Below are 17102 nucleotides of genomic sequence, written 5' to 3'. Positions count from 1 at the left end.
ACATGCAAAAGCTTTTCATTGCCAAGAGGGCACTGAGTGATAGCTTTTTTTTTTTTTTTTAACTTGAAAAGGGGGCTAAATCAATTTGGGAGTCTGCTATATGGTATCAGAGAACTTAGCTCAATTGTGATTTACTGGTTTGTGGAAACTGAAATTTCGAAGGCACAGTTTAATTTCTCCTTGCTGCTTATAGTAAAGTTAGAGAAAAAATAGATGAATTGAGGAAGGAAGTATTAAGCAAAAGGGAGCAAGGACTTGAAGATCAAGAAAACGCTGAGCCTGCCCCTGCTGTGGAGCATGTGGCAAGCATGCTCTGGGCCGCCTGCAGCGTGGTGGCTGGAGCGCCACCTGGTAAAGAGAGTAGGCGTGAGCCTTGTGGATTCGCCCACCAGCAAAAATGCCATCTAAAGGGGACACCTATCACATTGTTCACCTCCAGAATGTATGTCTGGTTGATGTTCGTCATTTCTGACGCTTAGTTGACGATTCCTACCTGTTCCTACATCATTCCCTGGTTCTTCTTTCATTCTTCATCCGCAGAGGCCTTTAACTCATTGAGCATATTTAAGATGATTGATGTAATTTTTCCTCTATTTGGGTCGTCTTCAGCAATGGTTTCTGTCAAATTCTTGGTTTCTGGTGAATGAGCTATGATTTTTGTTTCTTTGTATTCTTTGTAGTTTGTGGTTTTAGGAACCGGTAATTTTTAATATTATTGTGTGTGGGAATCAAATTCTCCCCCACGCCAGGCTTTGCCGGGTTTTGCTTGCTGAGGACTGTGGCTGTTCATTTGTTTATTGATTTTTATGAACTATGTTTACAGAATTGGTGTTCTTTTTTTCTGTGTGGCCACTGACGTGTCTGTTACCTCTCCACTAGCCAGGGATCTGACAGTGGTTTCCTTCACAGCTTTGTTTTGGTAGGGGGGAGGGGAATTCTCTTGCTTAAATCTTCCCACAGACGATGCGGGGAAAGCTGCCAAAGCACAAGAGGGCCTAAAACACGTGGGGTACGTACACGAGTGTTTAGGGAACTGTCAGCTCACCGACACAAACTGCTCGGATTGGCACGGAGAAGGCCCTAACTGCTCATGCTGGCTGCTCACCCCCCCAGCTGCTGTGCAGCTGTGGAGCAGGGATGGGCAACTCTGTCTGGTCTGCGTGCCACTCTCCTACCAAAGACCAGCGGTCTTTCCCTGCGTCGAGCTAAGCCTCACAATTTTAAACGTGCAGTCCGGCTTCAGAGTGCTGCAGTAGTTGACTTGGATACAGGTAGTGGAGAGCCGTTCTGCATGCCATTACTCAGCAGAGAGGATTTCGATGGTTGCTGGCGCTTAAACGTGCAGAGACCGTGACTGTGGAAAGACAGGCTGGAGGGATGGCGGCCAGAGGGCAGTGGGAGTGGGAGGACCTGGACCTGGGCAAGCGTGCTTGTGGGGCGTAGTTATCCGCTTGATTCTTTCCAAAGGAGAAGACAGGAATTATGACCGAGCAGCCTCGGTGGGGAAGGCCGAACAGTCACCACATGTGTTTCCCTGAGCAGGTGCGGAGAGTCCCGGGTTCCAGCGGCCGCCTTCACAAAACAGAAGATGGTGGCTGGGAGTGGAGCGATGACGAGTTTGATGAAGAAAGTGAGGAAGGAAAAGCAGCAATTTCACAACTAAGAGTAAGTTTTGTAAATATACTTTAGCTAGAGCTCTGCCTTTGTCAGAAACCTTAGTAACAATAGACCCTGTGCTCTGCGGTTCTCGCTCAGCTTAGCCAGCTACAGTGTAAAGCGCGCAGGTGCCCGTGACAGGACGTCTTTGAAGACCCTAATAACAGGAACCCGGACTCTGTGGGAGATTGGACTGGTGGCTCTGCTGGGTCATTTCATACATGTATAGCTCTGTGTATGTGTCCTTACAAAGGCCCACAGGGAACTCTGGCTCATGTCGTTCCAGTGCAGGGCTCACTGACCCCTAGGGCACCCTTTGCTGCCATTTTTGCTAAGACTCGCCTCCGGAAGGAATAGTGTTTGAGATGTAAAGTAAGTATACCGGTTGAGATTAATGGCTAATTATATATTGCATTAAGTATACATTTTATTCATGTGGAAATCCTCAGACCCTATCTCGAGCACCATACGCAAGCCAAAGTCTGTTGAACCATGATTAAACCGTTGCAACAATACACTGACGTAATTCAAGCCGCATCCAGAAGAGGCTGTGTGAAGACGACTCTCGTTGCTGGTGTCAGATCTTGGTCAGAAGCAGAGAATGCCAAAAAGATGCATACCTACCGATGTTTTATTTGCCATGATCGTGTGGATCATAACAAAATGTGGATAGCATTCCGAAGAGTGGGAATTCCAAAACTGTTCATTCTGCCTCTGCGGAACCTGCATACAAACCCAGAGGCCGTTGGAGCAGAGCAACGTGTTCAGGATAGGTGTGCTTCAAAGGCACACCCTTTCATTGTGCTTATTCCGTCTGTACGCTGAGCACCTGGAGTAGGAAGCGGGAACCTCTGAAGAAGAAGAGGGCAACAGGATTGGAGGCAGATCGCTGGCAACTTGTGCTGTGCAGTGACACAGTGTGGCTTGCTGAAACAAAGAGGACTTGAAGCCTTTACTGATGAAGATCAGTGACTACAGCCCTCACTACGGATTACTCCTCAACACAAAAGAGACGAAAGTCCTCAATTACCAGACCTCAGTAAGCAACATGATGATAAAGGGGGAAACGTGGAAGTTACTCAGGATTTCTTAGTGACAACTGGATCCATAATCAATGTTTGTGGAAGCAGTAGTGAAGAAATTGAATGATGTATTCTCTTGAAAGTGTTAGAAAGCAAAGATGTCACAAAGGAGTCTTGGCAGTATAGTGGATTATCCCTTGGGCTGCTAACTGTAAGGTCGGCCTTTCAAGCCCACCAGCTGCTCTGCAGGAGAAAGATGGAGTTCCCATTCCTGTAAAGAGTCGCGTCTTTGAAACCCACTCTGCCCTACAGACTCGCTGTGCGTCATAAATTGGCCTGCTGGTAGAGGGTTGGGTTTGGACCCAAACCCCTATTGTTTTCAGTCCCCTCATATTTGTGCAAAAGTTGTACAATGAGTAAGGGAGACCAAAGAAAAGTTGCTCTCTCTGAATTAAAGAATACTGAATATGTGCCATGGGCTACCAGAAAAACAAACAAATCTGTGATTGAAGAAATACAGGCAGAATGTTCCCTGGATGCAAGGATGGTGATACCTCACCTCACCTACTCGGGGGCTGTATCAGGAGGGACCAGACTCCAGAGAAAGACATCATGCCTGGCAAACTCGAGGGCCAGTCAAGAAGAAGAAGAAGGCGGAGCATCCCTCAGTAAAATGAATGTGCCTGGTGGGTGCAGCCTGGCACAGCATTGCAACAGCTGTGGGGAGGGACCAGGCCGAGTTTCATTCTCTTGTCTGGGGGGTTGCTGTGAAGGAGGGCCGACTCACGAGATTGCATAAGAAAAGATTAATCCATTTGGAAGCACAGCAATAGGAACGGGGCCTCTGGTGTCTGTGAGGCTTCTGAGGAGTGGTGTCTAATGACCGTGCCCTGTGTGTGCACGTGCATGGGTGAGAGGCGAAGAAGAAGTATGAGTTTCAGCCAGAAGCAGTAATTTTCGTTGGGCTTTCTTTCATTCTTGCCTAAAACGAAAGCCTCTTGTTGATTGTAAGGACTGGTCCCGTGTATAGAAGTGCCTGGCTTCATCAGAGCCTCTGAGTGAATCTCTCCCTCTGTTGAGGGTCGTCTCAGGTGAGGAGAGCCCTCACATGTGACTCGCGTTGATCCCACCAGACAGGGGCGACCTGCCCCACGGGGTCCCTTGAGCTGTCCTCGGGAGCACATCACCAGGTCTCTGTCCCTGGGAGTTGCTGCTGTGCCTTCCAGCTGCTGTCCTTTGGCTTAGTAGGCGAGCACTTAACAATTTTGCCTCGAGGACTCCTTGCAGCGGAAGGTGACAGACTCTTAAAAAGCATTGCTCTTTGATTTTGATTCAAGAGTTTTCTGTGTTAAAACTTATGGTTGGAACTATTCTGCGTCAAGTTTAAGTTTGGTCTTGATTCATGGGAAGCATTGTACTTTGAAGAATGGGTGAGCTCCCTGCTGCCCTAGAACTTAGACATTCCTGGTAGGTTGTTTATATGAGAGTGTTTCCAAAAAGGTCATGGAAAAATCCTTTCTCCATGACCCTTGGGAAACAGCCTCTTATAAACTAATGCTGTGAATTCTTGAAAATAGAAATGCATTGATATATTATAGGTCATTTGGATAAGAAATATAATAGGGATTTCTTTTTCCAGAAAATTTTCGTCAGAGTTACTGGCAAGCTAGTATGTAGGTCAGCATGAATAGTCGTTGGCTTGCAGTTCAGCATGTGTTGCAGATGAGGGAGGACCGACTGCAGGGAACCCAAGCCCCTAGTTAACCTGCTTCCTCTTTTGTATTTTTTTTTAGTCGCCTCGAGTAAAAGAACCGTTAAATTCTGAGGTAAGTAATTGTGATTAATGAAATCGCATTAAAGTTTGCACATTGTGTTTTGTTTGTGACTGTAAGAACGTTATTTTCTAATGAATTTTACGCCAGTTGAGTTTCGTCAGAAGCGGCATTTGAGTGGGTGCTTTTCCAGCAGGCTGACGCCTTGGTGATCGTTGTTAAACTGCCCAAAGGTCCAGAATAGCCCCCTTCCTTTTGCACTTTAGAAATTGCTGCTCTAGTCTGGACTGCTTGGAGTGAGAAGTAGTTGTTTGTATTTATCCAGCTGTGTGTAGCAGCAGCCCGGCCTCCCGGTGAGGTGACGGGAACCCTGAGCACGACTGCCCTTGCTGACGCTCCCGAGCTGCGGAGGGAGGACGATGCTCACGTCATAGCTTGCAGCCTTCCACCTGGCAGCATCTTCATTAAGAGCTTTTGCACACCTCGGGATGTCACACCAATGTTACTTTGCCCCTGAGACATTTGCATATGTGGTATTCTGTTCCTAAGACTGAAAATAAGAACTGCAGCGCAGCATATGAACAGGCCAGGACATGAAACAGTATGTTACAAGCTGCTCTTAGCTAATATTTCTGACTCCTCACCCTCTTGGGGTATGTCTGGCCAAGTTTCCCTGCCCCTGGATGTTCGGCATGGCCGTTGAAATGTGAACGGAAGAGATGTGAGTGTGTGGCACCTGCAGGAGAAAGCCCTAGAACCACTTGTCCCTGCCGCTGTGACCTGCATCCTGAGTGAGGATGACAGCAGGCTCCTCCTGGGCCAGGAATAGACATGAAGTGTGTGCAAGTCATAACTTGTTGTTTTAACCCACTAAAATTTCAGATTGGTTCCACTGTCCAATTTGGCCCATTCTCACTAATGTTTAATTTTTCAGAGATTTGCATGGGAAGGAATTTTACAAATTATCCAGTTTGGTTTGTCTTCCCCTTTCCTCTGTTCCTTAGTAATTACCTCTCTGGAAACTTTCACCTGCTCTAACTCATACCCTCATGCTCATGAGCTGCTCTGTTTGGATTTCTTTTCTGTCTTTAGTATAGAGAGAGACAGGTGTGCTGATATTGTTAATGGTTATGTTAGAATTTGAAAAGTAATCTTACAGTTTTTCTTCATTTTCTAGGATTAATAAAATAACACAAATTGTTTGACTTCTAAGAACCGAAACGTATTGTCTCACTGTTCTGGGGTTCATAGCCCCATTTCAGGGTGTCAGCAGGGCATGTTCTCTCGGAAGACCCTGGGCAAAGGACCTTCTTGGCTCTCCTGGCTTCTGGGAGGCCCGGGCGCTCCGTGGCCGGCAGCTGCAGCACAGCTCCTGTCACAAGGCTGCCCTCGCGACTTCTCTTTCTGTCCCTCTTTTATAAGGACGCCACGCAGACTGGGTTACCCCAGTGCGACCTCGTGTTAATTTGCCTTTCACACCTGTAAAGACCCCCATGTCCAAGCAAGGTTACATTACCAAACAGATTAACCAGGAATTAACTTCACACTACCGCTGGGGGGACCCTGCCTCAGCTGTGAACAGCAAACCAACCAGTTGCCAGCTGGCTCCCACTTGCAGCCGTGCCATCTGTGTCGGAGTAGAATGTGCTCCTGACGGTGCTGAGGCTGATTTTTCAGGAGACCGCTCAGCTCAGCTTTTCTTCTGCGGCATAGCTTGGTGAACTTGAGCCACCAACCTTGTGGTCAGCCGTGAGCACCAGGAACTGTGTGTGCCTCCATGGAGCCACGTCAGCTGTGGGCAGCCATCTCTGAGCCATCTGGACAATGATGCTTTGTTTTATGTCTTCCATCTTTCAAATTTTGGTTTCTGTGTTGTTTTTCTAAATTACTAAGTTACAATTTTGAATATGTTTAACCTTTTTTTGCACAAAGTATTGTGTTTGTTTTAGGCCCGTTTTTTCCCCTTCGTTGCAACTTAGGTGCAGAGTGCATTTCAGATGCGGGAAAGCGTCATTGATTAATTGCCTTTCTTCGAGAATAATGGAAGGTCCTTAGACCCTGATAAAAGTGGGTTTTTGTTCCATAGTCCTTTATCTCATACTTAAATCTCTAATTTGAGGGTGCTTTTGGGGTGTGTTTAATAATGAGTGTGGTGCAGTGGCTACTCTTTGATCCCGGTAAAAGGGAATGGGCTACAGATCTATACTACGTGGCTGAGTCTCAAAATGTGAGCTTCTCAAAAAGTCTTGGGAAAATGCCTTTTAATTCCACTTTTCCACAAGCTTTTTGAAGCCCTTTCCGGTAGTTTGTAACAACTCTGTTATATTAGCTGCCCAGAAGAAGGCAAACACAGAAGAGAGCAGGCCGGCAAGCCCAGGGCTGGAGGGGGAACAGGAGGAACTGCAAAACAGCCCAAGGGAACTTTCCGAGAGGGTGGGAGTCATCTGGCAGGGGCTGAGATGATGGATACATTTTCTGAAAATCATAATATCTAAAAATGCGCAGCGGATTAATTTGGTGCCTCAAACCATACCTCAGGAAGTTGTTAAAAGCAAAAAAATGACTGGTGGCCTCCCTTGGTGGACTTGTATTCAGTGGTGAGGAGCTGTGCCAGGCCCGTGCTCAAGAAACACTTGGCAAACGCATCTCCCAGTAAGCCTCTGCTCACTGGGCGGGGTCCTCGCAGCCCCGCACTGACTGGGGGGTTGTTGCAGCTCTTTCCAGCAGCGGATCCTGTGGGGACTTTACTGCAAGTTCCAGAACAGATTTCTGCTCATCTACCTCAGCCAGCGGGGCAGATACCTGCACAGCCAACTCAGGTCTCTCTTCCACCCCCAGCAGAACCAGCCAAACCAGCTCAGGTAAATGCTCTTGAATGACCAGCCACTGCTCCTATAGAATGCAGGCTTGTGGGGGTGCCGTGGTAAGTTCGGCAACAGATTAGAAATTCCGTTTTCATTGTTTGACGAGAAGCGCATGTTATGATGAGCAATTAACAGCTGAAACGTTCCAAGCATTCCAATTTGTTCCCTCTTCTTTTTCAACCGCATTAAGCTGCGGCCCTGGCGGCATTGCAGCGTCCTGTCATCTAAGTTTTCCACTTCTGCACTCTATGCAGGAAAATTCTTACGGGAACTCGTGGAAAGATCACTTTTGTTTGACAAACACTAGTGTGGTGTTTTTTTTCTCCGTGGTAAGAAAGGGGGGGATTAGCTTAGCCCGGAAGAAAACTGTTGGACACATTTCTAGGGGTAGCTGATTTAGGCCCTTGTGGCACACAGCAGATCTTTAAAAGTTTTTGTTCTGTTTTGTTTTTATAGTTTGGTTTGGTTTTTTTGTTGTTGTTTTGGCTGTTTGTTTTTCTTTTTTAAAAACAAACACAAAAACTCAACTGCCAACAATGTGATTCCGACTCAAAATGACCCATAAAACAAGGTAGAACTGCCTCTCTGAGTTTCTCGGGCTTTAAATCTGTGCAGGAGTAGAAAGCCTCGTCTTTCTTGCACAGAGCAGCAGTGGGCTTGAACCATCTACCCTGCGATTGGCAGCCCAGCATATGACACAGTGCACTACCAGGGCTCCTTTTACCCCTGTCCAGATGAAGAAAGGTCTGGAAAGAATGCGATTTAAACTGCCGTGCACAGGTTTGATTGTGTTCGGCTCAGGCTGGCACCGCCTCTGCCGCTGTCTTGGAGCGCACCCTCCCCCAGCAGGGGATCGGGGGACCCGGAGAGCCTCCCCGGAGGCTGGAACAAATTGCTGCCCAGTAGATGATTCCTCTGCAGGTGACCATCCAGTCACCTCCTTCCATGATTCATGTTTCAGGCAGTGACTCTGCTTTTCAATGTTTCTAGGCTCTTTCTTCAGGAGCAGTTTCACAAGAAACCAAGATCCCAATCAGTCTAGTACTGAGATTGAGGTAAGGAGATCTTTTTGACTTTTGGAGAAGTCTGATTACGTTGTTTTCTTTTTGAAAGTTACTCCTCTTTTGAATACTCTGGGTATGGGGGAGGCCACAGTGGATGAAGTATTGTTCTAAACAGGGGCTGGTTACCCCCCGACATCGGATTCCCCTTAAGAATAGTATGAGGGCCTGTTCACCCATAGATTCAGTGACATGCTTTCTCTTAGTTGTTTCTCCACTAGTGGTGTCAGATTTGTCTGTCTTCCGTACACCCACTCCTCTCTCATCGACATGATTGGGTGTGAAACACCAAGTCATTACATGAAAATTGGGGTTATGTGAAGCTGGAGGAGGACCACATCAGATCGCAAAATGGAACACTGGCTACATTGTTACCTATCAAGTGACATCATTACACGGCTGCCAGATGTCATCATTGCCCAACTACAGGATCATGGACCAACTGAGTTTATACTTTAGCCATCTGACCTTGCACCTCAGCCTTAGTTGCTACCACACGTACATCTTCAGCGTGCAAAACAATTGAATAGTAGAGTTTTTACTCTTGAGGCAAATGCAAAATGTCACGTAAGTCCGGCAGTAAGTGAGGAGTAGGCAAGCAGGGATTGAGGCGAGTGTGGTCTGTAGCATAGCTTTAGGGCGCAGCGGTGGCGGGCTTCTCTGACACGTTTTCTGGGTGCCGTCAGGTCTGACTCCTGGCAGCCGCTGAGGCAGAGAGGACTGCGCCTACAGCGGGCTCCTGAAGCTGCAGTCTGTACGAGACACGTCACCAGGCTTTTCCTCTGTGGGGCCAGCAGGTGTTCTTTCCTACTTTGTTGCTGTGATGGAGACTGCACGCCGCAGAACAGTTGACACTTTCTACGTGTACAGTTGCATCAGTTGCATTGACCACGTGTGTCCATGTTCCCCTTCTTTTTTTGAATTGTCCCCCTGACAGCTTAAACTCACTGCCCCTGTTTATTATCTAACCTTTCATGTTGCTGTTGTCAGTTCGACTCCACGGAGATGGGTTTCAAGTAGCACAATGCTTACAAGGAGACTGGTCTTACTGGCTGAGCTAAATGATTGTTGCTATTTGGAGAAGACTTCAGGAATGTCCTTGGCTCAAGGTCCATATCTCGGGACAGTGATTTCAGCGTCTTGCCCAGCCTCTGTAGCTCCAGAAAATCTAGATTCCAGGAGAATTTGAAATCTTGTTCTCCATTTCCCCCCTTTTGATCAGGATTCTTCCGTAGTATCTTCATAGCATCAGTTAAGGGGCAAAGCATGCACTGCAGGAGGATAGAGAAGACATTTGTAAGAGCTATAGTTTAGTTAACCTCTTCAGAGAGCGGTTATGTAGTGGCTTAGGTGCCACACTGTGGTTCTGGAATATGAGGATGGACACTTGCTCTCACAGGTGAAGACTTTGAGGTTAACTGACACGGAGGGGCAATGGGCACATTAGCCCAGTTTACTATTGCTAGGACCTCTCCAAGCCTTTGTGATGGGCATGGCAGCTGAATCAACACACCGTGCGCTGAACATTTTCTAGGTTTATTTTATTTCAGCATAGATAGATAGATAGATAGATAGATAGATAGATAGATAGATAGATAGATAGATAGATAGATGCTATTTTTAATTACCTAATCATGCATTCAACACAGATTATGCACGTTTAAATATTATGGAGGGATTCCAAGAAAATCAACAACGAAATGCCTCCCTGATGATCGAGTCTCGTAGGAAGTTGGTCTGCATGCTCTCAGCACCGTCTCAGAGCCAGCTGAGGTCCTGTACATGCCGAGGACGAGCCTGTGGGGGCAAGTGCAGAGAAGAGAGAAGGCAGGGTGGCGGGAAAATCCGATGGGGGCATAATTTGTTTGAAAAGGATAGTCCTATTTTAAATTCAATTTTCAGCAGCAGCCTCGGGTATTTGTTGGTCAGGCAGACCTGAGCTTTCTGTGTTGCCACCATCATTGGTGATCAGGTACAAATAAGATGCTCTAGTCTCACTGCCTTCAGCAAATCTCTCCAAGGAGCCTGGCTAAGCTGAGTGCGTGTGCAGTCTCAGGACAGCGCACGGTAAACGAGCTCAGAGTCGCATGCAGACGTCTCTGGAGTGCTGAGCTGACGCTGCTGCCAGAGCAGGCCCTTCTTCAAGACCTGCCTCCCTGTGCTCAGCTTTCCCTGTGGCGCCGTCACGTGGTGGGCGCGAGCGCGTAAGAACCACCCCAAAGGCACGGCGTGGCCCATCGATCCGGGAGAAAGGGGTGCAGGAGTCGAAAGGGGCAGACACTCAGGCGACCATTTGGAGTCATGTGCTGTAAGCCCTGCAGCGGGAGTTCATTGGATGTGGCCAATCCAATGATATGATGATGGGCACAGAACAGATTTTCACAAGGCATCATTTTCTTAACATACATTGATAGAGTCTGCACAATCAAAGGTTTTTATTGCATACGTTCTGTTTTCTTTCTTAGGAATTCCAAGAAAGAACTAAATGATATCCGCTTCGAATTTACTCCTGGGAGAGGTGAGGCATGGGAAATATTGGAGAGAGAGAGAAACTTCTAATTTGTCCTCTGGTTCATCAATAAATAAGAAATAATAACACTGTTAAATACTTCAAGACCTGGACAAAACTAGAGAACATGCTTAGCAAACTCAGTCATTTTACAAAGCTAACTATTTAATATCACCATTCTTAAAAGGGAAAACAAAGAAGAAATATGGTTTATGCACGAAGGGACCAGACTTTGCTGACCTTGAGAAGGCCAGGGACGGGGGCAGGAACGGGGTGATTGTGGAGGGGAGGGGCGGTGAAAATGGGGGGTTTAACAGGAACCTTTAACCCATAAACAATCTTATTGGGTTTTAAAAACAAACATATCTAAAACTCTTCACAATACACTTCATAAAAGAACCAGAGGACAAGAATAAATAACTTGTCCTCTGGTTCTTTTATGAAGTGTATTGTGAAGAGTTTTAGATATGTTTGTTTTTAAAACCCAATAAGATTGTTTATGGGTTAAAGGTTTTGGTGAATAAACAAAATAAGCTCATTTAGAAAATCTAGTGCACTAGCACACAGTAATGAATATAGTTCATTTATTGTTTGCTACAGGCCAGGCGTAGTGGTTACCAGTTGGGCTGAAATCCAGAAGGTCATCGGTTCAAAGCCACTAACCACTCCTCAGGAGAAAACAGGGCTTTCTGTTCCCGTTAATAGTTACAGCCTTGGAAACTCACAGAGGCAGCTCCACCCTACCCTGTAGGATCACTGACAGCCGGCATCAACTCAGTGGCAGTGAATTTGGTTTTAGGTTATGGGACAGGCATTGAAACAAACCAAACCCATTATTCAGACGCACAGCCATCCTATATAAAATTTCCAAAGCTGCAAATCTTACGGGAACAGACAACCTCATCTTTTGCCCACGAGCAGCTAGTGGGTTTAAACCGCCAACCTTTCAGTTAACAGTCTAATGCTTATCTAACGCCACCATTAAAACAATGCCTCACTCATGCCTCACAATAGCCCCTAAGGAAAGATTATTGTCCCATTTTACGGAAGATGCAGTCAAGCCTTGGAGAGAAGCAAAGTAACTTTCTCAAGGTCACAGCTGGGAAGCGGTAGGACAGGAATTCAACCCCAGATAGTTGAAATCCAAAGTTCTTTTATTGTTGAACTTGGTTATCCTCCAAGATAGTCATTCAGAAACAAGACATATGGTCTCCTCTCCCTCACACTGAAGCTGACCCCTGTCACACTTCCTGGCCCCGAGATCCTCCCTGGAATGAGGCCTGTTTGATCTCTGGCCTCTGTTACTCACCCGTCTGGTGTGGGGAGTGCCCTGTGCACCGCATGCCCTCGCCCTGCTCCCTCGGTATTGTCAGCAACTAACCTCAAGGAGAGGAGATGGGCACCGAAGTATATGCAACCTTTAGAAAGCCCAGCAATTTCAGCCACTGGTCATCGGTGCGACAATGTGCCAGCCTCCCACCAGAATCGGGGTGCATTCTGTTTGACAGATCTGGACCCAGCGCTAACTGAGGCTGGGGATGAATTTAATTGGGGGATATTTTGCCTTGTCTTTTGAGTCTCTAGTTACGGCCATTGCTCAGGTTGTGCCACCAGATAGGAAAACAAGTCCACCAGGATGAGAAAGAGAGGGCGTAATTATAGCCAGAGCACGACTTGGAGAGCGTTTCCCCAAAGGAAGCGCGTGTGGTGTGTGCCCTAAGCCTGTGTATGTGGGGTCTGGTCCTCTGTTGACCAGCTCCGAGCGAGCGCAGGCTCAGCTGCAGCTTCCTGCCCGGGGTACTTTTCCCGTGGAGCTGACACTCGCTGCCTGGTTCCCAACGATTCTGCCTGTCGCTAAAGCACTTTGCGAGGGAAGGCCGGGTGGCTAGGACACACCCTGCCTACATTCCTTCCTGCTTCTGGAGTTGAACAGCTCGTCTGCACGCACAAGAAACGAAGCCCCTTCTTTGTCCTTGCAGATACAGCAGAGGGTGTCTCTCAGGAACTCATTTCTGCCGGCCTGGTCGATGGAAGGGATTTAGTCATAGGTGAGCACACCGCGCGCCTGCTCCTGTGCCCTGTGTCTGTCTGTGCACGCACTTCCTCCCACTGGGTCGCTCTGCTGGCTCTTAGAATGGTTCTTGGCTTCGCTGCAATTACAGTGGACTGGACGCAGTGCCTTACCCCCACCCCCACCCCCAAACAAACCAGCAGTAGCCTCCTTTCTGGGTGTGCTCTGTGTTGGCAGAACAAAAACGGGCCACAGGCCATGCATAGTTCTTTCACTCCTGAGGCTCTCTGTGCCGTGAGGAGGCAGATCGTACCTTCACATCAAGGGTCTTTCCTAGATGAATAAAGCGTTCTATAGAAAGTTAATTCGACAGTGATTCTCTTTTTAAATGGGTTTAAAAGAGTTTTTCGTTTGGGGAGTTATCATTTGAACTTTGTACTGCTGCTTTGTACGTAGAAGGTCCTGGACGACACGTAAGCCATTTAAGTATGGTTGGAAATGACTAGCTAACTAACCTTGCTGTTGTTTCTCTGTTTGTGTGATTGCAGTGGCAGCTAATTTGCAGAAAATTGTGGACGAGCCTCAGTCGAATCGATCTGTCACTTTCAAACTGGTATCCGTCCTTCATTCCTCCCACTTCCTGCCCTCAACACACACCCCACACCCCACACCCAGCAGACCCGAGAAAGCAGCTTCCCTGTTCCCAGAGTCATGAGAATATTGACCGGCCTCCTGGAAGCCCAGGGCTGATGTCTCCCTTTGAATAACCTCCCTCTCTCCACCACTGCCACCTCACCCAAAGTACAGACCCTTGGCTGTGCTCAAGAGAGATCACTAGTCAGTCTCCCTCCAGTGGTGGGTCCATCCAGACTCCCGTCCTTTCTAGAAGAGACACCTTCGTCAGCCTCCTGTTGGCATCCCAGGGACCTCTTCCCCACAGCCTGCCTTCCCACAGTCTCCACATGCGTTCTGATCACTACCTGAGCTTTGTTCATAAACACCTCACAGCTTCTCATGTTGTTTGGTTCTCAGGCATCTGGTGTCGAAGGCTCGGATATTCCTGATGATGGGAAACTAATTGGATTTGCTCAGCTCAGCATCAGCTGAGCCCAGAAGAGGCAGCCTAAGGAGATTACACACACACACACACACACACACATGCACGTCTCTGTTGCTTCTGTTGGTCTAAACCCACTACTGCCAAAGAACCCAGCCACAAACCTCCCTGGCTAGGAGCATCAGAGGTCGGTCTTTATGTTCTCCCCACCATCATTGTCCCTCGCTCCCCGACGGAAAGAAAAGTTGGATCTCCGGTAGCCAGCATCCCCTGGAAGAGTTCCGTTAGTAAACTCACTGCCCATGTCCCCTCTCTCCGTCCATCTGAGATGTGGCCCGTGAGCCACGAGACCCCCGGAGGGAGATGGTCGGCTCAGTCTTGCCTTGCTCCAGCGACAGCCCTGGACGGGAGCGAGCAGCTGGTTCGTGTTCTTCATCACCTGTCTGCCCACTCCTGCTGGGACTCGAGCATCTTGGGATATCTCCTGACCATGGAAGTAGCCGTTAAAACTTGATCAGCTGGACCCAGAGAATTTAATTTAGTGTTACTTTCTTTGTACCTGATGTGAATTCTAGCAACCTTTGTTAGGCAAAAAGCACAGCCTCGGATGGAGGCAGCCAGCGTGTACCGTCCTCCTGCTCCTGTCCTTCCTGAGCGTTTTGCTGAAGCTGCCTCCGGCACCCCCCTTCTCCGTTGCTCCCTCCAGGAGGAAAGGGTTGCTCGCCTTAACTTCAGCTGGTGCAACACACCTGACGGCGGCCACCTTCAGCCTCCGCATCATCAGAGAGGACCTGGGGACTGTTTTTAGGGAAGTCATGGAGTAATGACTTCTAAGGGTAAGTTTTCCTAGAGGCGATTTCTGAACAGGAAGAATCACGATTCGTATCATGAGTTGAAAGTCTTTTCAACTCTTTAAGAATTAAACTGGGAGATCTTGTCCTTCTCCATCCTCCCATGGAAAGGAGTTTGCCTGGCCTCCAAGTCATGAGGAAACGACGGTGTCCACAGAGCTCGGCTTCCTACAGCAATAAAGGAGACGCTGCCTGCTGCCTTCTGCCTCTCCTGCACTGGCCCTGGGGAGGGGGAACCACATGTGCCCTGACCTTTAGGGTTGATGAGTAGACCGTGTTCATCTGATTTTCTACAGAAATAATATAAATTATTCTTTAGGTTCAAATAAGAGCACTCTTATGCAATATGTGAATAATCAATGGGGTTGATTTTGTGTTTTGTTTTGTTCGATTCCTGCTGTTTTCTTTGCTTGCTTCCTGGTCTGTCTGCCAATCGCTCGCCTGCACTTTCTAGGGAAGCAGAGTGGGTGCACAGCCAGGGCCGATCCTGCGCCCTGATGACCGAGATCGCTGCAGCGAGTTCTGTCTTGGAGCCTCTCTGGGAGCTCGCCCCACAACTTGTCGGTCACACTTCACGTTCCGTCTGAGTCCTGGCTTTCGCATCTGCCCCAGGAGGGAAGGCATTTGGAGGAAGGGAGTGGGTGTCAGGGAGGAAGTGTGGGGTGAGGGGCTGGAGGAAAGTCGATAAGAGGGCCAGGGCTGATGAGAGGAAGGCGCCTGCTTAGGGGTGGGGGGGGCGGGGGAAAGAAAGCCGACCAGCTTGCTGGGAAAGGATTGAGTGTTTCGTCCTCCATTTCTTTTGGGGTGTTGGTGAGGGGTCAGGAAGGTGAGATGGGCATGAGGTAGGAAACAGGTGATCGATTCCCTCGTTGGCATCATCTTAAAGTGTGTTTTGTTTTGTTGCGTTTTGTTTTTGCTTTCGAACAAACCCGTCTTTATGAATCCAAAGGTTGGTGGCCTCGCTCTAGTTTGTGTAGCTTTCTATGTGGAGGAAGGCCGGTGCCCGTGCACATTCTCCACCTTGACCTTCACGTGACACTGCATCGGGGCAGGCACCACAGTAGACACGGGTCGAGACTCCCTCTCCTTTTCAGCTCCTTGTTTGTGGTGCCAGGAATGAGGAGAGGCACGGGGAAGCCCCGGACAGTGTTTCTCTTTGTGCATGATATGTCGTAGACCCCTTTGCTGCTGGCTGAGCAAATCACTGACCAGAAACTGGCTGAGTGGGGGGACAGCAGGTGATGCCGTGAGCAGCCCCGCCCTTTCCTTTTTCCAGAGTGGGAGGTCAGTGGGCACCGCTGTCGCTAAGTCCCCAGGCTGGGGACTGAGTGTAGCGCAAGGTCACTTGTGCCAATGCTGTTTGTGAAAATGTGGTCTTCCCAAAAGACTAGTGGATTCGTTTGGGTTTTTTGCTTAAGTTCTAAGCCAAATCCTAGAGTTAGCTGATACTATTTAATAATCTGGAGGATGAAATAATGGTGTATCAATAAATGGAGGGTCCTCCTTATGACATATGCTAGATTATGAAAAATGTAAAATATTCGACTTTATCCCCCACCCTTTTTGGACTTTGTATTTTACTGCATGTCTCCTTCATTTTTAATCAATAAAGAGTAGATTGTCCGTAGTGGTGTACATACTGTTTTATGTTAGTGGCTGTTCAGTAGGGAGCAGTGGGGCCGGGGTGAGAATCCTCCCCGTCCCGTGTGAGTAGAACACTCAGCGTACTTCGCTCTCGCTGTGCAAACTCTCCTCTACAGCTTACCGCATCAGCAGCATCGGCAGCCAGCAAGGGGTTTGAAACCCCGGGAGGGACGCCATTGGGTGGAGTCTGAAATGAGCTTCATTGTTTAGTCGGGAGTGTTGGGTCTGGTTCTGCTCCCGCTGTTGGTGAAAACCCCAGACCAGGATCCCGTTTCTTTCTACCACGCCCGGACTCTTCCTCCCCATGTGGTACTGTGTGACCCACCCTTCTATTATCTCCACCTGCCGGTCATCAGCATTCCATCCCGAGCCCCTCCTGCAAAGAGTGGCCTTGGGCTCCTTGCAGTTGGAAGCCCTTAGGTCAGTGTCTTCCACCTCACCCTGGCCCCAGAATCACCAAATAAACACCCTGTTCTTCCAGCGCCTCTTTCTCAAGGGAAAGGCCCAGCTCAAGCACACCCATGACACCATGATTGACCAGCCAGGCTCCCAGTCAGCCCACACAGTAAAATCAGTGTCTTGTACACGGTGTCTGCCTTATTTCCACTGGCTCATACAGTAGAGCATGGCACATGCACGGAGCCCCTTGGGGATG

General features: G+C 48.3%; 1 protein-coding gene across 1 annotated transcript in view; it reads left to right on the top strand.

Annotated features, from left to right (window-relative positions):
• OXSR1 (oxidative stress responsive kinase 1) overlaps window positions 1-16430 on the top strand; it is a 75663-nt gene extending 59233 nt beyond the window's left edge. The window contains exons 11-18 of the mRNA XM_075556041.1: window positions 1543-1665; window positions 4472-4504; window positions 7165-7311; window positions 8305-8369; window positions 10841-10893; window positions 12864-12932; window positions 13444-13508; window positions 13928-16430. Coding sequence (XP_075412156.1) covers window positions 1543-1665; window positions 4472-4504; window positions 7165-7311; window positions 8305-8369; window positions 10841-10893; window positions 12864-12932; window positions 13444-13508; window positions 13928-14002 — 630 coding nt within the window. The 3' untranslated portion in view covers window positions 14003-16430. The remainder of the gene's footprint in view (window positions 1-1542; window positions 1666-4471; window positions 4505-7164; window positions 7312-8304; window positions 8370-10840; window positions 10894-12863; window positions 12933-13443; window positions 13509-13927) is intronic.
• Window positions 16431-17102: the final 672 nt, after the last annotated feature.

This window comes from Tenrec ecaudatus, chromosome 8 (assembly GCF_050624435.1).
Source record: "Tenrec ecaudatus isolate mTenEca1 chromosome 8, mTenEca1.hap1, whole genome shotgun sequence".
NCBI lineage: Eukaryota > Metazoa > Chordata > Mammalia > Afrosoricida > Tenrecidae > Tenrec > Tenrec ecaudatus.
This window is presented reverse-complemented; position numbering and strand designations above follow the sequence as displayed.